The 26,597-nt window shown below is 36.6% G+C and overlaps 2 protein-coding genes across 4 annotated transcripts in view; one reads left to right on the forward strand and one right to left on the reverse strand.

The window, feature by feature from the left end:
- The window catches only part of LOC149798558 (uncharacterized), a 75,389-nt gene that overhangs the window by 4,273 nt on the left and 44,519 nt on the right, over positions 1-26,597 (reverse strand). The window contains exons 2-6 of the mRNA XM_089957374.1: positions 4,753-7,139; positions 3,226-3,313; positions 2,260-2,304; positions 1,535-1,630; positions 997-1,101 (exon numbers count right to left, since the gene is read on the reverse strand). Of these exons, the coding sequence (XP_089813500.1) occupies positions 997-1,101; positions 1,535-1,630; positions 2,260-2,304; positions 3,226-3,313; positions 4,753-7,113 (2,695 nt within the window). The 5' untranslated portion in view covers positions 7,114-7,139. The remainder of the gene's footprint in view (positions 1-996; positions 1,102-1,534; positions 1,631-2,259; positions 2,305-3,225; positions 3,314-4,752; positions 7,140-26,597) is intronic.
- The window catches only part of LOC149798559 (uncharacterized), an 84,013-nt gene continuing 80,318 nt past the window's right edge, over positions 22,903-26,597 (forward strand). For all 3 annotated transcript variants that reach the window (XM_089957372.1, XM_089957371.1, XM_089957369.1), the window contains exon 1: positions 22,903-23,039. The gene's annotated coding sequence lies outside the window, so the exon portion shown is untranslated. The remainder of the gene's footprint in view (positions 23,040-26,597) is intronic.

Genomic DNA, 26,597 nt, shown 5'->3' on the forward strand with positions numbered 1-26,597 from the left:
AGCATATCAATTACTATGCTTTTATGAAAGTTTTAATGCATGAAATTGGTATGCTATTTTATTTTCTATTCAGTTTTCACTTATAAACCTTACATAATATAATACTCCTTTATTATTGTAATATGTAGCTGTCACATATTTATTTCCATATAAATATTTTTACATTTAGAAAATAAGTTGGTTTCTTTCATTACATCTATAATGTTTTTACTTTGTTGCTGTATCCTAGACCAGAGGTGCATAATATAAGGCCCGTGGGCCGCATGCAGCCTGCTGACACATTTAATTGCCACATGCAGCCTGCTGACACATTTAATTGCCGCATGCAGCCTGCTGATACATTTAATTGCCGCATGCAGCCTGTATTCTTACTAAAGCTCATATATTTATAATTTTCTGTCTATAGAGAACTATGTAAAATGAACATGTCTACAGCTAAACCTAGAAGCTGAAAGACTTTCTCTGTAAAATAAAAAATAAAAACTTTACTTTGAGTTTTGTTAATACTCAACAACGATATTTGTTCTCCTTATTTTGTCTTGAGTATTAGTCACCAAAGATATTCTTCTTTATTTATTCAAAGTTGTGTTGACATTTAAACCTAAATAACGTGAGTTTACTACAGCAACGTTATATGCTGACGTAAACTTGAGTGTACTCGATGTCAAAAAATATAAAGACGAAGAAACACGACATATTGTCAGGAATGGTGGTGCATTTATGAATCACGAAATCCTCTTCTCAGACAATATCCATCTGAATCCAATTCGTTACACTCATACCAATCATCAAGTCTGCATGCAACGTAGGCAGCAACAGACTAATACATGGACATAGCACGAACACCTAGATGACAAGTGACTATGTAGAATATGGAGTCGGACACGAATTTGTATTGATTTCATTACTTTGCCATTTGTATTTTGATAAATATGTAGAAATAACATAGTTATGACATGCTTCAAATTCCTGATATAACGAGTATTTTCATATTACCCCAGTTCATCGCCCTTTCTAACTCGGTTCTTCTCTGTGACAGATGCGCATCTCCGTAGTTTCTGAGATCCTCGACCGTGTGGTCATGTGGAAATGTGCAGCCATCTGGAATATAATAGTATGTACTATTTACATATCGTGTGCAAATAACTTGTACAATGATATCCTGAGTGCAGTTTTCTCTAATTTCTTGTGCAATTCTTATCTCATTGTAATTGTAAACGTTTAAGTACAAATCGATGGGGATGAATATAGCCGTAATACTCAGCTGAACGTAGAAACACAGATTAGACATTCATATAGATGCATAATGTTTATCATATACTATATTTGTCAGAATGAAAGAAGTAACTCCTTATTTGTCCTTTATCATTGTATCCTTGTGAACACTTTTTAGTTTGACTAATAGTATATATCTTTGTCCTTATATCTTTTTGACCAATTTGTTGTTTGATTATTAAAATATATCTCTCTAATTTAAAAGCCAGTGTCAAAAAAAAAATTCATTTAGCCTCAAAATAACAACATAAATACAAACTTGGAGTATGGTTATCCGCTGCATCTGTTGGTGGTTCTGACTCCTGTACCGGTAATCTCGGTGAAAGAGCAATTATACGACTTCTATGTCTCCTTCCTACAATTAATCAACATAAAAACTTCAGAAAGAAACGCAAGAATTGTCTTTATAAAGGTACTTACGATCTAAATAATATATTGTGTGTAAAGACGTCGAAAGAAACAGTAGTAGCTATTTCAACTACAAAAATTAAATTTACTTTTTTTGCAAACTATGCCTATCTGCAAATACCTATCTCAATATCGACTTTTTGAAAGAGAGTATATATATATATATATATATATATATATATATATATATATATATATATATATATATATATATATATATATATGTATATATCAGGTAGACACATCTTACAAATGAGTGGAGAAAAGTAGCTTCATAAACGATTTAAACATTCTACACATGACTTATCAGTTGCAACACTTTTCTGATATGTAAACACTATCAATCTAGAAAGTGTTTTTTTTTTTAAATTAAATTAAGAAATATATAAAAGTTGAATTTCTTGTTCATTTATAATATTCGTATGTGTACACATAAGTGATACACTATCACACACATCCACATTGTATACGCTGCTTCAGATATATTCACAATAAGAATGTATGAATAAACTAAACGTGATGTGCGTCTTATTTGTAAAATCGATCGATCCACAGAGAGAGAGAGAGAGAGAATACCTCTATCATATGGAAGAACTGTAATAGGTCGACCGCATCGTGGTCCTGCAAGCAAAAGATTTTGTCTTGTAATGAAAGCTGTAAATCCACTTATTTCTTATTAATCTTTTGACAACATAAGACGAACTGACTAATGTAGCAAGGTCCAATGAAGCACTATTGACAGTGCTCTGACTACTGTATTTTTTTCAAAAACAAGTTAATGTACAAAAAAAAGTTTCGAAAATTTTTTTTGCATGCGTTATTTTGTATATATTTAAGGGGGGGGGGGAATACCGTTCATATGTTCTTTAGTAGGACACAAAAATATAATTAAGATGAACGCATGCATGCATACACAGAGCTGGCCAAAGCAAGATTCATGCTTAAATGTATGGCAAGTAGGATTGGATTATTGTTGAAGATACAGATCAAATTAGATGATATTTTCAGGGTGTTTTCTCTCAAAATGTATTAGTTCCTTAATGTTAACTTCAATGTAATGCCTCTACATCGTCAATTACACGGAATTAGAAGCTACTCTTATTGTGTTCATCAACCATATATCCATGTATTTTAAAGAAACTAAGCTGGAAAGTTAGATTTGCATAACAGTGGTCCAGGCATTATATGCTAAAAATCCAAGCCAACCACAGCTTGTTTTCGAACTTTAAAGTGTTATCTGTAAAAATATGTAGATAGATACTAAGTAAGGCACACACACACACACACACACACACACGCATACATGCATTACTTTTCTAGCATTGTCTTTCAAATTTTTCTTCAAACCCTTGTGATAAGAGTGCACCAATCATGGACTGCCAAGTTTTAATTTGAAAATTCTATAGAAAATAAATGCGATTCTACCTCAGTGTATGACAATCACAGTTTTGTATTAATAATATCATAAACTTATCAGCTAGTTGATCTCATACATTACTATATGAGGTAAGAGATATAATAAATTTATGTCGTTAATCTTACCACGACAATCCATTTGTCGACGAAAATAGTCGATGAATATTCGTAACTGATCTTCCCTCATCTGGCTGTACTGGGAAATGGCTGAAAACTTGAAAGAAGAAATGTATACTTTTAAATTTCCTGTTGATGTCTTAAAGTTTGAAAGAAAAATCCTACGCTTAAAAACAGGCAGTGGGCGGGGTGCCTAAGATGAAACGAGTCCGTTCTGACCGAGAACAATGGATCAAAGACATGATCTTGTTCATGTACGTAAACGGGTAGAGAAGGAACGATGATGGCAACCATCTTTATTATCACGTACATTTTTGTTGAACATGGCGGCCTAGTTTGTAACACGCTGAGACCTTTCCATGAAACAACACACGGAGAAGCACCCTTTAAATACTACAGTAGTCACCACCGAACATATGTGCACTTTGTTGACCGGGTACCATCATTCGTCACACACCATCATACTATTCATTGCGGCGACTCAACATAGATCGCTTATTCAAGGCTGAAACACTACCGAGTTTCTTTTCGCATGAATGAATTTACTGGATACTTTCTTTTACTTGATTTGTGCTAATAATTTCATATTGGTATCATAATGCTTTAAAATATTTTATTATCACTATCGTACTTTAGCGCATATTTAAGTTTTCCGCCAGTTTCTTATGGTTTCCCTGATAGGCTGCTTTACTCCATCGAATTATTTACGAGTTTGAATTCGTAAAAAACGACGAGGTGTTCCGACTGGGCAGACGTCTGTGTGCGCCATCTTCTTCTGTTTAACCGGGTATAAACCCCGATCATACCTTTTTTGTCGTACCAATTACGTCAGGCGACTACAGCATAGATCACCAAAACGGATGATAACCAAACAAACCTGAAACGTAATCCAGGTCAAGGCACCTCCCGAAACATAACCCTGGAAGCACCAGAAAGTGTATGTAATGTACAAAATAAAGTCGTTAGCTTTTAGTGACATCAAATATTCTTAAATGCAAAATATCAATTGATGATCAAACATCGACTTCATATTAAAATCTCAGATAGTTCTTCCAGCTATGGATAAATAAGTTCATCATTACTACATTTTAAATTAAAGCAGAATTTGGGAGATAACGAAAGTGGTGTGACATTGTTTTCAATCGAAATATATATTTGATACGGAATGTGTATTTCCTTGAGATAGACAGAAACAAAATTCACTGGAATAAAACACATAATTCGAGTTTTATAATATTCTTACTCAATTAATCCTCTTAAGCAAGCTCTCTTAAATTAGTTGCTATATAGTAAATGAGTTTGTTTATCTTCGAAGGAAGTTAGCCAGGCTGCTAAAATTAGCATGAATTTCATTTTCTTTTATCAAGCAGGTAATTATGTGAGTCTTTCAAATTTAGTAACACAACATATATTCAATACGTCTTGTTTTGTATTCGTATCTCATGACATATATAATTATATGCCGAACCTTAAAAAATAAGCTGTAGGTTGAAACCATACTTTTGAGCGAAGCATAATTATTAATATGTGACTAACTAATTGTCTTTCTTCATGAGGTCTGTCTGAGGCACCTTCCCAATTGGTAATAATAGGATCATTTGGGCTTTCTTCATGCACATCAGAATCCTCCAAGAATCGGCAATCTCGGTTGCTACTGCTTTCTTCGGGATCATCCAAATGACCCCAATTGTCAGGTCTGTTTTGGGCTCCAACACCGTGTACATTTGGAATATACTCATTACTTTCGTCAAGCTCTGGCGTGGCATTTTCCCTCAGCGAGTGCCAGAAAGTCTGCCCCCGAAACTGATGTATTGCGTCATTATTAATTGACCTTGCTGGAGAGATATTACTAATCACTGGAGAAGGTTCATCTTGGTAGTAGCATCCGAGTCGGTGCGACCTCTCTGGGATATATCCATGGTGCCATATGCCACCGCAGAAATGACAAACTATAACATTTTCCCTTTCATTGTACCAGTATCCATTACCTGCTAGTCTCTCTACTATATCTAGGTTTTCAAAGTTTTGGAATGCCTCACGTCGAAATGACTCACTTTCAAGAAACTCGCTCAGTGTGAACCCTCTCAGTGGGGCCAAACACAATGTTGTTAAAGGCAATCCATGACACTGAGAAATTAGATTTCTCATATTTGCTAAAGGAAAAGATGACTCGTTGACTTTAACTGGCTCTGCATCAAATTCCTTCTTGAAAGTTTCTTTTTGAGAAGATTCACTTTCGTGAATAACAGCTGGTTTACGGTACTGGCTTAGTAAAATTTGCGCTCTGTATTTATGACATATATGATCTCTCTCAATGGTGCTGCATTCATTTTCATCATGCCAATTCCCTACATTATTTTCATCTTCAATTTTTCTTTCGCTATACTTTTTAAACGAAACTGGTAGTAGAATACAAATTTTTCCTTCAACCCATGGTTCTGTCGCCTTTTCAGACATATATAGTTCTTCTTCAATATGTTCGATATGGTAGCTTTCTTCCTGAAAATGTTTGTAAATACATTCGCTTACAAACGGTGCACGAGACGGAAAGTCACACACTTCTTGTGGATACATTACGTCCATCACCTCATAGTTTTCATTTAAGGAATATCCTTGTTTTAGAAATGTTGCCTCCAGATTGCTTCTAACCGGTATTCTTGGAAATGGTGTCACAACTGGTTCATGAGGCAGAAAGTCACACACCTGTTGTGGATACCCTTCGTCCGTCACATCCCTGTTATCACTCAAGGAATATCCTTTTTTTGGAAGTGTTTCCTCCAGATCGCTTGTAACTGGTATTCTTGGAATTGATGTCACACCAGGTTCATGAGGCAGAAAGTCACACACCTGTTGTGGATACGCTTCATCCGTCACATCACTGTTATCACTCAATGAATATCTTTGTTTTACAAATGTTTCCTCCCGATCGCTTATAACTGGTATTCTTGGAACTGATGTCACACCAGGTTCATGAGGCAGAAAGTCACACACCTGTTGTGGATACCCTTCATCCGTCACATCACTGTTATCACTCAAGGGATATCCTTTTTTTGGAAGTGTTTCCTCCAGACCGCTTGTAACTGGTATTCTTGGAACTGATGTCACACCAGGTTCATGAGGCAGAACGTCACACACTTGTTCTGGATAGCTTTTGTCCATCACATCATTGTTATCACTCAATGAATATCCTTGTTTTACAAATGTTTCCTCCAGATCATTTCTAACCGGTGTTCTTGAAACTGATGTCACAACAGGTTCACGAGGCAGAAAGTCACACCTTTGTTGTAGATACCCTTCGTCCGTCACATCATTGTTATGACTCAAGGAATATCCTTGTTTTACAAATGTTTTCTCCAGATCGCTGGTAACCTGTATTCTTGGAACTGGTGTCACAACAAGTTCATGAGGCAGAACATCATACCGTTGTTCTGGATAGCCTTCTTCAATCGTCTCGTCGTTATAACTCAAGAATGAACATTTCTGTTTTACAAATGTTTCTTCCGGATCCCTTATAACAGGTATCCTTGGAACTGGCAGCACAACTGCAACTGGTTTTAGTTTGTCTGTTTTGTATCCTATTGTATGAAAAAAGCTGTCGATATTACTGGTTGTTGAAGCCTTATTTTGCACTTCCGTCCAGATTTTATTCAACGGTGCATTTATTGTGTGTGTCGTGTCATGTGAAACGTTTCTTCTGCTAGACACAACTTGTCCTTTTTCTTGAAGCAGATGTGGCACGGACATTCCATCCGCGTTCGTTCTAAAAATATTGTTTATACTGTCCGTGCCATTTCTATTTGAAAGCAAACTTTTGGGTTCATCTTTTGTCTGTCCACCAACTGATAAAGCTGTCATTGTTTCCTCCGCCGTGTTACATTGTACACCTACTGAGGTCATTTTAGCGTTTATATTTCTTCGTGAATCTGAAAGATAAAAATGAATAAATGTGGCACTATTAACACCAAATACCTATTTTTAACTGTACAATAAAATCTCCGCGTTCTCGTTGAAACTTGTTTCGTATCTTCGTGATTGTTTGAAGCCCCCATCCGACACCCAACTAGCTAAACCTATAAATATATTTTTCTCTAAATTGCGCCTTTGACAATTAGAGCGAATTAAACTTTGTTGATAACAATGATGCAAGTAATGCACAAGTTGCGCTCCTAGGCATTAAACATTTTAAATATATTTAATTGTTTCTTGTTGATGTTTGCGATTATCTTTTGTGCTTAATTAGATATTATTATGAATCCATGACGTTTTCAAGGAGTGTTCAATGACAAGAGATGGCAGTTAGTTTACTTTGAATTGGCTAACTGCCTCCTCCGTCTAAAATATTAGTCATTTAAAATGGGTAGAGGGGACTGTCCCTCGAACTCATCTCTTCCTCCACATCTGGATCCCGAAATGAGTAAATGAAAACTTCGGTTATGTTGTAGACATGATCAAAATATAATGCACATAGACTGGTTATTTACTAAAGAGTTGATATAAGACACTTTATTCAAATTCATCAATTACTGAGGCAAGTAATTTTCTTTTTAAATTAATGCAACCATGAATCTCAAGAAGGTGAAGCATATCAGTCGGCCTAAATGGTTTGCATCTAATTCGGTAGTATCTTACACAACTTATAGCATGTAAAGGGGCCGTTCCGATAACAACAAAAGATACATCATTTTCATCAGAATAAAAATGGTCGGTACAATTATTAACATCATCAAAGCTCCATCTCCACAATGGATTGTATACCATTTTATATTGATAACTTTTAAATGAATCTCTTTTGTGGACATGGACTGTTTTGACTCGATATGTTATCCATGTGTCGATATATATATATATATATATATATATATATATATATATATATATATATATATATATATAAGTCTTCCTGTTCATTTAGCCTCTGCCTTGTTCCATCCCTAAGATTTTTACCTTAACCACCTTGTCAAGTTAATAAATATAGTCCAGTTGCAACTCTGGTCTTGTGAGGCAGAACTGTATCAGTGCAAAGCTCCGGGTAATTTTGTCATTAACAGGGCTCCTAACGCAGATTTGAAATATACAACGAAATTTCAAAGATGAATCATGCCTAGCTATTCGCCTCATAGATCTTGGCACAAAAAAACGCTAGATTTAATGAAAACAGTTACACACATAAATCAAACCTTCCGTGATTCCAATCATGCCACTGACACCTGTCAAACCGCTACCACAAATAGTGCTGCCTAATTCTTCGTGAATGAATGGACCTATCTAATCAAGTAAAATGGTTCGGAACAGATTAGTATTAGCCACACTCATTGAACGAAAATATATTACTTAATTTGATTTTATGACGATGATAATTTTCATTTGGACAATATACTCTTTCGGTTTTCATTTTGCTTATATTTTCATGCGCAGGTATGTTTCATACGTGCGTAATGGTGGAAGGAACATTGGTCAATGTGACACTGTTTGTTCACACGATTTTACTACTTTATTTTCAATCACGATAAAAACTTCACACTCATACAAAGCATTCATACAACTGTTTTGACATATTTTATCTCATTATGACACTTCACTCAAGTCGAATATCTTGGCTTCTCCGTGCTAAAGCTATTGCCTTCCCGCGATGCTCTTTGTAATCAAAGATGGCTCCTTCCAACTGAAAATTAATGTGATGTGATGTGATGTGATTTGGATTTTTAACATAGCTTTGACAATTTTTCAGTCATATCGCTACGATGTCTGCAATGTGGCAGTTTATAGTGATGTCTAGCACTGGGGCATCATGCCGCAGACATGTAGCATGATGTCCCACCCAGTCACATTATCCTGACACCGGGCCGACCAGTCCGAACACTAACCTTTTAATGCTGAGCGCCAAGCGAGGCAGCTGTTAGTACCGTTTTTGTAAGTCTTTGGTATGACTCGGCCTGGGATCGAACCCACGACCTCCCGCATCTGAGGCGGACGCTCTAACCACTAGGCCACCGGAGCGGTAACTGAAAATTAAAGCTCCAAGTCTACTACACAGTACTTAAGTCTCCTCCCAATAATACTCCGCAACAACATGGTGTTGAACCCAGGGTCGCCAATAAGAAATTGCGCAATTTCCCAGTACAATTTATGTTATACCAGTTAAATCAAATCTGCAAGGCATTAAATGTGATTTCTCTGATTGTATAATGATCGTAAATGCATAATTGTTTTGTTTTTCCCAGAGGAATAGCGCGAGCTGACTGCTTAGATGACATATGATTCCGCCCAAGCGCATGTAGCATCTACCTGAATTGTCATATTCTGTTTTAAATACTAGTGATCCAACTGTGGAACCTTCACATCTATCACAAACAGAATAAAACTATGGATCTGTTTTTATTCCTTACATCTTATCATTTAAATTAGACCACATTTCAGATGTTTTATACCTGCACAACTAAATCCATCAGTTTTCGTAAGAAATATGGCAAAGTTTTGGGATTTTCTGTGTGTGGATAAAAGAAGCAGTATATTTTTGGCTCTAAAAGAAACATAGACTGATCCTTTCTTCCCCAATGCCCATTATTATGATTCAACTTCTGGCTACAGCGTGTTCCAAAAAGACCGTGTCGAATAGGATGGTGGTGTCCTTACTAATGTTTGATGCCATCTCGAAGAAGGACGGAGCTTGAACCTGCGCATTTTGACATTATGGAAACAGCTTCGCAAACACATGTGGTTCCTAACCACCAATATACAAATATGTTAAACAATTATTTTGCTAAGTACTGTGCCTTACGTTCGGATAAAATTTACTTCCGTATGATAATTCTGTACTTTTAGGAATCCATAATTTTTACTGTTTGATTTTTTTAAAACAAAAAAAAAAAAGACAAAAAACAAAAACAGGAAGAGTACCATTAACAATTAGCAGTAAATTTAATTATCACAGTTTAAAGGATTTTAATAAGAAAACCTTCAATGCTGAACCCCCAAAACACCTTTTCATGCGGTCTATATTTTTGACGATCTCAATGATGTTTGCTGGACTTTAGAAAATTAATTTACTGATGTGATTGTAGAACATTAACCTGTTATTCAAATCACCAGACAAACAACAATGCAGTCATCTGGTTTTTTAAACTACAATCTAAGAAAATCTTTATATAGGAAAGCGCAGCTTTTATTTAAACACTAGAACGTAAAACAATTGGAACAACTTCAAAACCACAAAGGAATTTGGTACCGAAACCTTACAGCTGAAGCAATATTAGTCTACTTTTCAACGCTGTTCAAGTGAAACAAAATGTAATGATTTTTGCCAACCATTAAAACCTTTGTTGTAGATGGAGTTGATTTGTACAAGAAATTAAATAACCGTACAAGAAAATGATGATATTGTTTCGGATGATGATTATGCAGTAGAGACCATCAATGATTTCTTCATGAATGATGCTACATACGTAGGAAATAGGAAATAACCGCATATCCTAACGAGGAACATTCTAGCTTGCAGACTGACAAGAAGAATAATTATTTGCCAAATAAATTTTGTTTATCTCATGTCAGTGTGAATTCTCTACAGCAAAAGCTAATACAATATCAGCATTACAAAGTCAACCAGGATAGATCTTATTTAACCTAACGTATTAAAACTTGGAAGTCAATCATTGACTGGTACCACAACCGAATCCAAAAGCTACACCATTAATCAGAGCATGTTCCCAAAAAGAATCAAGGAAGGCTATGATGTCACAATGAACAAAGAAAAATGATTCACTTGTTAGATGTCCAGTTAATTTTCTTCTAACTATATTAACAATCTATGAGCCAGTTCCTTCTGACCAGATCACTAGTTACCCTGACAATGTCTCACACCCAGAACTTGCAACTTTCAGAAAGGGTTTCAGCTGTCAACTAACCTACTTCGATCCCTTAAACACGTTCGCTTAGCCCTAGGCCCAAAAAGTATCTCGCAGCTATTTTGATAGATTTACGACAGTTTACGTCAACAACATAAGAAGAAACAATGCACCTTCAGAGTCAGCGATTAACACTATGGCAGCGATTAACACTATGGCAGATAACCTTTCCAACAATTCGTATAAGTAGAAAACTCATTTAGTTCAAATAATGATACATGGGTAGCTAAGTGGTCAATTCTCAGATTATACTTGTTAAATATTCTACAAATAACATAATTTTCAAAAATGATTCGGATCTTTATAAATATGGTGAAGAAAACACATTTGTGCTCACCACGACTTTAATATTATGTAATTTACATTGGAAACTGAGCAAACTATGTTGATTTGGTAGGTTTTAGACAATGACATGAGAAGAAAAAAAAACAACTCTTAACGGTCCAAGCTATAGAACGTGGAAAAAGAATCAAAATCTTGTGACTGTGTCTACTAACAAGACTAATACTACGTATGAAAATCCAGTAAACCTCATGCAAGTCATATTAAATTTTCTACTAAATTTGAATCAGCAAAGCGAGGAGTTTTGTTAAAAAGCATCTGGTCAATTATATATGCTAAAACGAATTAAAAACTACCTCCCTCCTGAAGAACGACTTCATCATATCAAACTTCATATACCAACCCTTAACCTCGCATGTCACCAATGTGGTGAGCAAACTTAACAAACCCCCTGAAAGAGCAACGATATTTGTATTTAATGAATACACAAATTCTTATTTTGAACTCTTGAACTGGCAAAAGCATCTGTTCTCTACTACCGAAGGTTGAAGACCATGGTACTAGAATCTTTGAAACACGCAATGTCTAAGGACTAAAGCGATCATTTAGGTATTCAAACACCAAATTCCGAATGTAAAAATATCCAGGTATGCAGCATACAAACTCTGTAATTACATCGCAAATAACTATTGAATAGCCTCATGTTTAAATAGTTTTACATCCCTCATGAAAACTTGATCAGGGAGTGAAATGTGTAAACTCTCCAAGTGCAAACATAAGCAAAGAAGCTGCGGCTTCTTCAATAATCTGCAACATGTGTTGTGGTTTATTTTTGAGTCTTGTAGATTTGTTTATAGACTGTATGTGCCCTAAATGTGGTTGTTTTTGTTTACACTGAGTTTAGATGGTATTTCTTCCCAATTTAAATGTATATATTAGGCCCGTCACATGTGTAGTCTTTAAGTGTTTAGTTCAGTGGTTTGCTTATACTTTGGGATGCTTTTAGTTCTGTAGTTTTGTTTGCATCTTTCAATTATTTCTTCTTGTATGTTTGGCTGTATATTCAGTTATTTGCTGCCTCCAGTAGACATACTAATTGTGCGTTGTCTGCATTCTGTATCTATGTGCATAGTCTTATACAGTTATTTGTCATTATATATTTTAATTTTTATGCGTGCAAAAATGCATACTGTGTGCGTGTTTGCTAGCCATTGTGCATGCGTATTGTTCGCACTGCATGTAATTTTAGATTACAATCTAGTCTTGTAGACTGATTTCTCAGCATGGAATTTTAATAATTTGCTTAATTTCTTATTCTGTAATTTTAGTATTGAAATAAGATTTGTTTATATTTAGTTGAATATTTAAATGTATGCATGTGTGTATGAATGTACGTGTGGGCATAAACTTACTTTCATATTAGGCATGCATGTACGTATGTAAGTATGTATGTAGGATTGTTAAAAGCAATTGTTATTTTATTGCTTAAAGTCTGGTAAAATAATTCAGTTGAGCTAATGTTTCTTATTATATAATTCAAACCGAATCTAAGTAAATTTTGTCTATGTTTATATCTAAACCATGGGGATATGGCATCGAAGATGGTTCGTTGACACGCTGTTTGGTACGCTGAGGATAAATGGCAATAATGTTTCCCCCACTCCCACTCCCAAATCTATTGCTTATGCACACATTGATATACGCAAGCCACGCCCACACCCATTCAGCGTAAAGAAAAGCTTGATATTTAGTTGTGAAATTTTCATTAGTAAGGTGTCTCGATGGTTTTCGAATTTAGGTAATAGACCTTCAAGAACGGTACAATAGTGTGAACCGTAGCAGATAACCAGTCTGTGTAAGTTAAACAACTTAGAACTCCACTGTAACTAAACTTGCATGGGATTAAAGCATCGTATGAACACTCACTACCGTACATTCTAAGTTCAGGCGCGACTTCACAGGTGAATGATCATCGTTTCAGGAACTAATAATGACTTGTTTGAAGAGGTAAAAGTTTATTATGTTTGCTGTATCTCCTTTATCTTCAAAATAAAAATAGGCCGACATTCACACATTTGAATTAAATATCAGTAAAATAATATCGAAACCTTTGTCAATTGAAGGTCAAGTATGCAAGGGAGCCAGCGTTGCTAGAAAATAGGGAACATACAAACAGACAAGATCTGAAGCATTTTATATTAGATATTGGCATGTTAGAATATACGCTTGTTTGATAAATGCATGGGTCTTTAAATGAATTATCTTCGATATTCGAAAAAGAGAGATGTCTGACGCATGACGAAATGACGGTACTGTAGAAATGATTAATTTGTGATATGTGATTCCATCAAGAAACAGCTTATTGCCGAAAAAGAAGAAGATAATGATAAAGTAATAGTCGCGGTTTCTGAACCTATTCACCTGAAATCTCATTTTTTGTACGTCTGTACGATATTTTACTATGTAGAAAAAGAAATAACAGAAGGGTCGCATGAATTAACGGAACTAAAATAATTCCGCCGCATAGTGTACAAAAATAGCGATAAAATCAGGCGTATATAGTACTAGAAAAATGACAAAAGCCCTCAGATTCAGTAGTAGTAGTAGTAGTAGTAGTAGTTAAAATATGAGTAGTATTAGCAATATTAATTTATGTAGTTGTAGTCGTCGCAGCAACAGCAGTAGTAGTTGTTTTGGCACAACTTGAAACCAGAATGTAAATATGGACCCATTGGATATCGTTAAACATATTGTATATTTCAGAGCGACCTTGGAAAAACACTATAGTTCCCATATCATCTACTTGATATAGCCAGTAATGTGTTGAACGTGCCGTTAAAATGCAACATATCAACTCTTGATTGACTGTACATATCAATTTTTGGGACACCTTACCATTAACGTTTCGAATGTTCAAATGTTTTCGGATTTGATAATTAACAGACAAAAGAATGCGCTAATTGGAAAGAGAGTATAGGTTAGGACTGACAATGCAGGTCAAAATATGAAATGATTCTGTACAGGAACAGGTGTGGAACGTCCTTGAAAACTTATACTATGAGCAGCACTTGACCAAACCGTATCCTTAAAAGCAACTGAAACGCCTGCAAGCATTTCAAAATAAAGAGTCAGCGAACAATTTGATGATCTAACACAAGTTCAATTCTGTGAAGATCAACCGTTTTGACCCTAATGTCTAGATCTTGACCTTAAAGCTTCTTTCAGGACGTTTAAGTTACCACTTGCCTAGTGTAAAACCTTTCACTTTACAAATTATAGTGTATGATTTCATCCTTCTTCCTTTACATCCTATCGCTGGTTAATATATGCGGGGGGGGGGGGGGGGGAGGCGGGGCGAGTGGTATAAAGCGCTCACCGTTACGGATCATTGCCAACTCAATTCTGTCCGCGTGAGTTCGAGTTACGGGTTCGGCCAATGTGGGTATGTGAGAAAGCTTGTCAGTAGTTTCTCGTGGGTCGGTGGTTCTTTCTGGGTTTTTCCCGGGTTCTCCCTCCACCATTTATACTGGCCGCCATGTATAGCATATCTTGTGCTGAAAAATGGCGTTACATTCTACAACAACAACAACAAGTATGTGCGTGGTAAAAGTGTCTGTTTGTAAGTCAGACGGTGAGCAGCAGAGAGGGCGAACAGCCTCTAATTGACTTACTCTCTATTTCAATAAATACGCCTTCCTAAAAATCGCAAAGAAAAGGGTTCGAAGCGAAGGATTTACCAATTCGAGTGCCGCGTATGAGACTTCACCCTCTCTGCTGCTATTCATTAAAAAAATTATCAAGACCGATTCGACATCTCGACCTTGCGGGGATAACTGAGTCTGACTAAATAAATTTCTAAACTTAATTATATCCATATATCCGCTGCACCAAGCCTGATGAATATTTCGCAAGGTGTGAGCGTCAACTCCGTTAAATACAGCTAAAATATTACAATTGTCTCGGATCACTTTTGGTATTTGTGTATATCGCTGAATAACATAAATCACGTCTGTGTTTTTATGCCTACCTCGGAAAAATATTCTAGCTGGATTAGATTGTTTATCCAGCATTACATCATCGTACACAACTAAATTATTTATAAATCCATCAATATCATCCACGGATGTCGCCAGATTCGAATATGAGTTGTAATTTAGACAAATAATATTATATATAAATGGTACAAAAAGAATTTGTTCAACATCTCACCATTAAAAATTATGAAGCATTTCCTAATGGTGTAGTCAGAAACTGTCGATTGCCAGTTGGTGTAGTTTGTAATGCTGGTTATCTCTGATTTTCTATTAGGAAGAAAGAAATATCTGTGTCAAAGGTTTGTATTCGAGGTTTTTCATGGGAAGATTAAAGATGGGTTTGTGATCGATCATATTGACGGAGAAAAGAATAATTCTTTACAGAACCTTCAAGCTATCACACAGAGTGAGAATTCTGCACGTGGGGGTATTGTGAAATACAAAAATATTCCTAGGGCGTTTAAATATTTTAATATTGAAACGAACGAAGAAATAATATTTAAGTTATTATAAGGATAAAGAAATAATTCCCTTAAATTTTTATTTGCGGTTTTCCTCTTTTTTAACAAAAGCGTTACCTTGCAATAATTTCTCCTAACCAAGTGACTTCTTCACCATCAGGCGCGGTAAAATAAACCCTTTCTCAGTTAACTTTTGTATCTATGTGATCCCATTTATATACTCCTCGATATTTTGTATATCTTAAAAATATTTTTTGTCAGTGGAAAAATCAGACAGTGTTGGTTCAAATGGTCCTTGATAATGCGATGGAATGTCAGCCATCCTAATACTGATCTGATCGATGATTGATAGATATCCACGGCGTAATCGGGGGAGTTATCTCTATCGCAGATGGTGTTGGTTCATGTACTGTTATTGCTATCGAGGATTCTCTTCCCGTTATATTTTTTATTCGTCATTGAAGTAGATCTGTTCGATTTAATAACTTCCGGTTGGTACACCAACAACGTTCCAGTCGGGTTCGCCGTCGGTTTTATTTTAGTTCGCGAATATCAGCGAAATATTTGATTGTAAACCACCGAATGAATTTGACCGGATATTTGGCCAACTGTAGTATACTGGCAAATGTGCAAAGGCGATCTAGCTTACCGGAATCGCAGTTGGAAAATTAATAATAAATTCAGGGTTAGTGGAGTTTACTGTTATGGCTGTGGTTTTCTGCGGAGTTGTATTTGTCACTATCTGCTGAAGTAGTTCGTTCATTATTCCTTTCATTTTATTTCAAATGATGTGTTTCTTCCCTGATTTTATCAACGATTACTTCATTGTATATCTTCACCATAGTGGCAAATTCGGAATCTGATATCGTTGTATCGTACAGACTTGATGATATCAACGATGATAATTTAGAATATGCTGCTGTTGCCGCGTGTAATCCCAGAACATAGTCGTGTAATTGTGTACTCGTGCACGTGGATATCTTTTTCGCGATAATATTAAAAACACCAGCGAACGCCGTCGTCGATGAAACACATACTGTTGTTATTGCTACCGTTATCGGAGTCAGCGCTGATAATTGATAATACTATCCCGGTGGACGCAAAGATTGTAGATATCGAGTATACTACAACGTCAATGGCAACTGCACGTCTTCGATATTTTTTTACTTTCAGCGTATACTTGTCATTGATGGTTTTTAACGCTGACTGCCATTCACGTACTTGATCATATCTATGTTTCTGAACATTCATTATATTTTAAACAGTTACCAATTGAGGTGTCTCAGCAACAAATTCCAGACACAACCAGTAAGATGTTGCGGTTAATTTCTTATCATCTGCTTCCAGTATAAATGTCTCTTCGGTTCAGCTATTTAACACAACAGACACAACCCCGGAAAAATATCGGTTGAATGCCGCCAGGGATATGTAGTGTATATACTAAATTTTGCAGCACTGAACACAGATATCCTATACACACCAGTGACTTCCGCGGTATGTTTGATAGTATTATTATGCTGAGGCCATGTTGGAAACCCGGATGACACTGTGTATTCTATATTGGCAAATTGTTTATGTGGAATTTTAATCAGATTAATCTTTTTTAACGATCTCAGGAATTCCACTTAGATATCTTCTTGTGTTTGTTTAGTCGCGTCAATATTCGTCTTGATATCAGAAAGTTTCATGTCAGCGGTGCGTGGAGTAATAAAGAAATAATCTGCGATTTTAAGTTTTTGAACATTTCTAAAGGTGTTCATAAACATATTTATATGAACGTCATACTCGGCCCGAAACGTGAATAATTTACCATCAACGGTGTCTACATGTTTTTTGTCGCGGAATCTTCGTCGGATGTTGGATCTGTTAAAACCGCTGTTTTATTTCCGTTCATGCTGAGATCACCTGTCATTGTGACACCTGTATTCTTCAAACGATTAGCAACACTTCTTGCAATTTCATCTCTGGTGGTTGTAAACGATATATTTGAAACTCTAAACTGTAAAAACAACAACCTCACCCCGGTCAACCCCAGTTAAATTCCTGAGATCATTAAGATCGTCTTTTGTCGTGTAATTTGACAGATCTATGTCAGATTTTTTTTTACTCCCAGTAATACCACTGTGGGATCTTCCGTAAATATCTACCATTATTCCTTTCTCCGTTTTTCCAAATGGGGATATAAATAAATGATTAGAAATCGCAGATTTCCAGCGTTGACTTGTATAATTGTGCCCAACTTTGTGAGGTGATAATGATGATTTTGATATAGACCCGAGTACAGCAATTGCTTTACGACCGCATATTGGCGGATCGGTTAATTTTTGTGTTGGTAACGTTGAGTACCAAACTTTTGCTTGAACGGGTGTGACATACTTGATAAATTCCTGCGGTGGAGCTAACCCGTACGAATCGAAGTAAACAATTCCACGAGGGTCAATCGCGTATGATACCCAATTAATTCCAGGTCTTTGCTGTTATCGATATTAATAATACCGGTTTCAATACTGTTTGGATGTTTTGGTAATTGATCTCGCATAAAAATACCTCTGAAGTTTTTTAAAATTATTTTTAGTTGCTTGACCGCATCAAGTAAATCAAAATTTGACAACGGTGTAATTAACTCAGTGTTCCCGGAAGTCTCAGACCTAATCGGTGAACGGATCGTCCTCGATAAGTTCCTGGATGTCTTAAACCCTTTTCCCGTTGCTTTTTTTAATGTCATTCCAGCGGTGGTTCCAACAGCACCTAACGCGGCCGCCTTTGTAACAGCTGGTTCAGCAGCAGCTATCAGCGCTGGTATTACTGCGAGAAGTGGAAATATCCCGCCTGTCATAGCGGTGTCGCTGATGGCTCCGGCGAAAAGTTTAAGTCGTATTCCGGTTTTGGATTGTTTGGCTTTATTGAAATGTTTAATCTGACGTTCTGTCGATGATAGTTTATTTTCACCGCCTGTGATTTGATTGTTTTAGCATTATTGTGGTCCCACATCTTTTGGCTGATGCGGATTGTAGCTTTTTAATATGACCAGCAGTGAGACTGATACTAACATGATGATATGACATTGAACTAATATTACGAGTAATCTAATTGTGTTACAGACTTTCTACTGGTGGATCAACGACTCTCATTCGTCCACCAGCACATTCAAGTAGCATCGATTTGTCACTACGTATGACAACGATTGCTCTGTAACCCTCAGCTGGTACATCATCTACGCGAAGTGTATATCAACGACAGTCTGTCTAGTTAAATCAAGATGCTCCAGCGAAAAGTAATAAATTGGATATAATTTTGTTAAATCTAATTGTGATATTTGTAAACCGGTATCTATATTCTGATCACATCTTGTTTCTTGGTTCTTGTTGATCGTTAATTCTTAGCGAGACCTCGTTGACTCCGAGACTATCAGATATCATGTGGAACGTTCTTGACTATTCACCCGATAAGCATTTTGCATCGCAATAAAAATATGTCCTGACGCAGAAACACCTTCTTGTGATACTGTATGCCAAGTAAATACACCTCGAACAGTACTTTGAATACTATCTGTTGTTGTTATTAGCCATGATAACAATGATTTATTGCCTGTATCCATAAATGACAATAATTTATCTTCGGTGGTGATTGGTAGAGTCATTACTGGCATCCACAATGAGAGTTTCGTTATATTTACTTTACCATCAGCGACAGCAGCACCTCGCCAGATTGCATTATTATCATCACCTTTTCTTACGAGTACAACCGTGTGTTTAGTTCCAAAGGTTACTTTTTGACATTTCTGCAAAATCCGAAGATATGAGACAGTGGAATTGCACATGAAAATCTCTTATGTTCTCCTAACAACATTGCTGTACAAGTTAAAATTTGCATTAACACTTTTTATAATATTAAATTCAGCAGCTGGTCTAGCTTCATATTCAGGATTATCAACTGGTTGTCCAACAATTGCAGTATCTCGTTGTGTTTGTACCTTAATATATTGAATTTGATCAGCATGATCGGTGATACCTTTAGCAAACATCATCGTTGGACCTGCTGGTCTTGTGTAATCTTCAGATCAACTTGCGAGGCCAATTATTGTTGTTGCAACATCAACATCTCTTTGAATCGATTCGATATTTCTTCCATCGATCATATATGTAGCGCTCTCAAATAGTGTCATAATCCCGTTATTAACAAATGCAACTGGCAAATTATTATTATATGGTGTATCACCTGCAACATTTGTTATAAGTTCACCACCTACTTCAATAAATGCCTCAGTGGGGAGAAAATATCTATTTGTATCTTGAACTTGAAGTTCATTTCTCCCCCGTTGATTTGGTTGTCTTGTGTCATAAGAATAAAATTGATAATCGCGTATTGATTCATCCCCGAACACCGGTAATGCTGGGTCGGATACGCGTTTAAACATTTTATTATAAACTTCTCTATCTAAATCAACGTCGTGCTGACTTTGTCTAGTGAGTACGAAGACCAGTTCCTGCTATTAAATTTGCAGTAATATTTTTTTGTACTTCATCAGATCCTTGATTCACTAAGGTCGCTAGTTTTTGGTCCGCGCCTTGATTTATTATTTTACTGACATCCGCAAGCATGATTTTAGTACTGGGTAATTTTACTGGTGGTGGATTTCGTCGTATTAATCGCGATCGTCTATCTTTGATTGCAGTGAATGCCTTACCAGCAACATTACCAATAGCACCAGGAGTTTTTTCACTAACAGCACTAATAGCTTTCATCGATAATTGTTTTGCACTTGGAGCTATTTTGGGAGCCATTCTTGCAAATAATCCTTGAACAACATCGCCTAGACCATCACCGTAAGTTGCTTGATCGATCGGCATTCGTGAATGTGTCATTCTGACCATTACGGGCCCATGGTGACGTTGATGTATGATCATTTTATTTTGTTTTCTGTATATCTAATCAGACAATTAGTCACTATGATAGTCATCAACGAGTTCATTGATAAGTTCTCGGTATATGCTGATATCCATGATACCACCTTGAAATAATCGTCGACAAATATCAGCGGTTTCATTGGTTATTTCTGGTGAGTTAGTTCCAGCTCGTTTTCCTCCTATGAGAATTTCTAGTCGTTCTATGTAGGAGAGAATATTATTAGGGCAGGTAAAACAACCACTCCCTGAAATACCACTTCCAGTAACACCAGTGTCAGGTGCATCGTAAAACTCTTCTGGAGATTGTGGTCGAGTATTTGCTTCGTCTACATCTTCCTTAAATTTTATATACTAGGAATCATTTTAATCAACATGTGAATTTTTTGAGGTAAAGTATAATGCAGTAATCCAATTATTAAGGCTTACTTTTTTAATCAAATTCAGGCTTTAAATAATCTCCTCTAGAACCATATTGATACGCAGCAATATTGATTATTTTATCCCGGTTTGCAAAAGTTTTAAATAGCATCAGTGGTGAACATATTTGAAGGTCGTGATGGTAACGCAGTGGAGGTCGATTTGGACTGAGGTTGTAATGGTAACCCAGTGGGGGTCGGTTGGGATTGTTCTATCTGTTGCAGAGGTGGTGGAGGTTGGTACGACGGTGGCGGAGAAGGATTTACAGGAGGAGGTTTCTGAAAATATTTTTTATTAAAATCGTTATCAAGTTTTTTATTTCTTTGACAAGAAGATTATATTTTACATCGTTGATTCTGATTTGATTTTTGTTGTAATATATACGATATGCCCATCTGATAAAATTGTCATCATTTACGGTTTCATGGCCGGGATTTAACATTTTAGGTTTATCATACATACCAATTAGTATTTTTTACAGGCAAATCACTTTCCTTTCTTACTTGAGGTGTAGGCGCAAGTTCTTTTTTTCTCACGAAGGAGACTTCAGTACGAATTTAGTCAATACCTTCAAGTATTTCTTCACCGATGTGCGGAGGTTGTTTTGCAGCTATCTCAGTTGAAAGTTCTCGTAAAATCTGTTTTGTTTGTTTAGTTCTCGCTGCTATTTATTTCAGTCTGCGCAGCGGTTTGTTTTACCGACGGAAGAAGAACTTTAGTAGCTGTTGCAACTCTTTCAGTAACTTTTGTGACGGGTTTAAACAGTTGTTCTGCACCCTCTGCAAATTCAACTTGTGCTTCTTGTCGCGCTTGTAAATTTTGTCTGACAGAATCACGGACTGGTAAAAATTTCTTAATTGCGGCTAATCGCTCTCTGACCCATCTGGTTGTAAGTGTTTCGCCGACCATTTTATGATATATAATACTGATTCAATTAATAGCAGCAACGAGGGCGAAGTATCATAATCGGCACCCAGTCACCGCAATCCCTTTTTCTTTTGCGAATTTTTTGGCGATGTTTAGGAAGGCGTACTTATTGAAATAGAGAGTAAGTCAATTAGAGGCTGTTCACCCTTTCTGCTGCTCGGTGTGTTGGTTAATAGGCGTAGTTTTAACACTACATTTTCCCTTGAACACATACAATCGCATTAGTTTAAGCATATGGTCACTTTTAGCATTACATTATCCCTTTACTCATTATTTATAACATTAATTTTCCTTGACAGCATACATTGTTACACCTATAGTTGCCAGGGGATCAACATAAAGGTGTAATGTTATATTTACAATGAGGCGATACATTCCCAGTTGACTCTATGATATCCCCTACCACGACTTATGAGGTTCAAGGAAATCTAACATTACGTCAGTAATTCCTTATCTGCTATGCCTTACGCTGTTTTATATGCTAACAAATATTTTGAAGTGATGCAACTCTAACAACGCTTGACAGCAAATGGACATGGGTTATCGTCCTTGAATTAGGCCTTAAACTACTTACGTATCGAGCTATATTACCCAGAAAGTGACTACAAGTATTTAAAGCAATATTTACAACGAAATATATTTTAGTATATACTTGTGAATGTAACAATATGACTGATTTTTAAATAATATCAGCTTATCAGCTCCTCACATTGTTATCTACGCGTTTCTGCCCCGCCTACTTCTATATTCTTCCGCAAAATAGCAAGCCGTAGTTTCTTTTTATTCGTAGTAAATTGTATTTATTATTTGCGTGATTTAAATTTCAACAGTCAAAAATGTCGGTTTTTTTGTTTCAAATGATATACTCCCAGCACTAAAAGTCGATAGGCAAAGGTAAGTAAGACATTTTTCGTATAAAGCGTATGAAGTGTACTGACCAGGATGTTTAAATGGTAAAGTTAGACGATACAGACATCATAAGCGGGATTGTTTGTCCTTTTTTTGTGTGTGCTAGTAACTGAATATATCATTTTATCAATCCTTCCCATATTTAAAACCTGCTTTCAACTTCTTTTTAAAAAAAATTTGGTTTCTTGTATATAAACGTTAAACTAAGGAAATTTGCCATTTTTGTTTAATTGTTAAACAAAGACTGTCCTGCAACTAATACATCAGTAGTGAATGGGGCCACCCTAGGGTCAATCGGAATTAACATTACAGACCCCCCACCCCCCACCCCTAGGCCACTCTGGGGACTATGTAAATTTAACATGGGGAAAATTGCTGGGCCACTCTAGGGACAAGGGGAATTGAACATGAGGAATAGAGTTTGGGCTTGTCTAGGGACAAGGGGGAATTTAACATGGAGAATAGAGTTTGGGCTTGTTTAGGGACAAGGGGAATTGAACATGGGAAATAGAGTTTGGGCTTGTCTAGGGACAAGGGGGAATTTAACATGGAGAATAGAGTTTGGGCTTGTTTAGGGACAAGGGGAATTGAACATGGGAAATAGAGTTTGGGCTTGTTTAGGGACAAGAGGAATTTCACATGGGATTTTTTTCTTTTTTAATTTTTTTTTAAAAAAGGGGCAGGCAATGGAAAGTCATTCTCTTTTCGAGACCTATGAGTGGCCCTGAAAAGGGCCTTGGGTTTCTTCTTCTAACTCCTCCACTTCTTCCACCATCCCCTTATCTTTCCCAAAATTCCTTTCTTCTCCCTCTTCTTCTCCTCCTCTGTTATCCAGTCAGGATGGCCCATCTTTCTAAATTTCTGTTGGATCTTCATCCAGTTGTTATTTAATCTTTCAAACTCTAGTTTCTTCTTCTTATTCTCTTCTTCCTTTCTCTCTTTGCTCCATTTTTCTTTTATCTTCATCACTTCTACTTTCATTACCTCTCTAATTAGTTCTTCTGCTTTTATCAACTGGTTACAACCCCACTTTACGTACCACCAGTCAGTCCAATGAAAGCTATTTTCTAGGAAGCTCCTGACTTCTGTGATATGATCCAAGGCTTCCTTTAAAGTACCTACTCTCACGTAAGGTGGGTCAATGAATCCTCTGATTCTTTCTACTTCTTCCTCAATCATTCCCCCTATTTGATCTTTTGCTACTCCAAGACTCTTCACATTGTACATTGTTCAGGCTACCTTCAAATCTTCCTTCCTTATTCAATCTTTCTACTACATACATCCCATCCATGATCCAAAAATAGCTATGTCTCAAATCGTTAAATAATTTTGTCACCTCCATCTTCTTTGTTTATTCCTTAGAATTGTGCGAACGACGAATACTGTGGGTTCTTATAGTGAAAGCGCGGACGTGATGGAAAACATCCCCTAAAACAAAATTGATCTTGCCTTGATCATTACTGAAAACGCGCGGACGTGAAGGAAAACATCCCCTACTTTTCTCATTTCATATGATCTACTATCCACATACGTGAACCAGCAATAAACAAACCCCAAATCTACTATTTACACACGCAAATCATTAAAACTAAATTCATAATCTACTATCCACACAAACGTACGTGAGCACTTACAATCACACAATCATATACACAAACACATACACTCACACTATAAAAAAGAGTCATTGTTTATATTCACACTACTCTACATACACACATTGGCACATCGATTGTTATTTCTTTTCTAGAGTATTGGGTAGCCCTGAAAAGGGCTGTTTGTTTTTGAACTCCAGTGACACCTGGTTAATGATAGCACCTTCCAGGCCTGGCACCACACACACATCTTCTTCCCCAGTCTCCTTTTACTTTTCTTCTTGAAAGCGCAGAGGGAGGATGATTGGCTTCAGCACCCCAATCCTCTGTCTCTGGTATCTTGTAAGCCATCCTCTCTCCTATTTTCTTTTCCTCCTCTTCCCTCTGTCTTCTTTCCTCCTCTTCCTTCTTTATTCTTTCCTCTTCTACTATGGCCTCTGCGGCCAGTTCATTTAACAGGCGCCTGACATATTCCAGATGTATCTGGAGTTCAAGAAGTTTGCTTATTCTGGTATTCATTGTCTTGTCAACGAATGAACAGGGTAGCTAGACTGCCCAGCGAGTTTCAATTTATACTAAAAGCGCGGACGTGAAGGAAAACATCCCCTAAAACAAAATTGATCTTACCTAGATCATAACCAAACAACGCGCGGACCTAAAAGAAACACTCACTCACTTTTTTATACTACCCATCACTATTCTAAAAAATTTTATTAAACAAATAATATACTATTCACATACGCAAATCAATCCAATCAAACCCCAAATCTACTCTCCCCACACCTCAAACAGCAAAAAAAAAACATGATCTTAATCTACTATCCACACCAACGTACGTGAGCACTTACAAACACACAATCCTATACACAAACACATACACTCACACTATGAAGAAAAGAGTCAGTGTTTATATTCACACTACTCTACATACACACATTGGAAAATGGATTGTTATTTCTTTTCTAGAGTATTGGGTAGCCCTGAAAAGGGCTGTTTTTTTGTTTGCTATGGCAATCTTTTAGTTTCTAAGAATGCGACGTCCTTTGAGGATAGACTTTCTGACGATTGGTCTGCTTCTTCGGAAAGAGAAGAAGAACTCTTTGGTGTCGATACGACAATCGGCAAAGCCTCTGTCAGGTTCAGGTTGCTGCTGCTGCTACTGTTGTTGTTGCTGTTGCTGCTGTCTCTGAAGTCTGTACTTCTCTGTCCATTCTTCTTTCTCCCTGTTCACTTCTTCTCTGAAGAGCTCTTCTATCAGGTCTTCAGTGACTTTTAACATTCTCACATTCTCTATCTCTTCTGGTTTCGGTATCAGACTGTGTCTGACCCTATGCAAATTCACGTAGGAATCGTTTAGCTTAGCTAGTTTGGAGCACATCTTCGTAGGAGGATGAGTCGACAATGGATGGTTAGACTGGAAACTACCCCGGTTCTTAAAGTCAAAGCGCGGACGTGAAGGAAAACATCCCCACACGGTTTTCGAGCCGTAACGTTCAATGAGTGTCATGAGAGGGATAGTAAGAAGTCAAAGAGCATGAATCAACATTCTTATAGCCAAACAAAAGACAAAGGCATTTTTTTCAAAACACAACATTTTTTTATTCCAAATTACTTAACACTAACCAACAACTCCAACATTTTTAACAATAATCCAACAATATAACATCAAACATTTTTTTCAAATCTCAAACATTTTTTTTTCAATTAACACTCTACTTTAAACAGGGCTGACAACGTTGTGAATGAAATTGTTATTTCCACTGTTGGAAGTCATTAGGCCATTGATGGACACTACGTTTCCTAGCTTGAGACAAAAGATAAGCATAATGGTCACAAAACCATTGATCTACTTTCATATCATTTCTAGAAGAAGAACGAGGATCAAAATGAGTCACTAAATGTTCTAAGGAATAGCCCAGGCTGCGATGATGCAGAAAATACACACAAT

The sequence above is a fragment of the Sinohyriopsis cumingii genome, chromosome 5 (assembly GCF_028554795.1).
Source record: "Sinohyriopsis cumingii isolate HCF-2022 chromosome 5, ASM2855479v2, whole genome shotgun sequence".
Lineage (NCBI taxonomy): Eukaryota > Metazoa > Mollusca > Bivalvia > Unionida > Unionidae > Sinohyriopsis > Sinohyriopsis cumingii.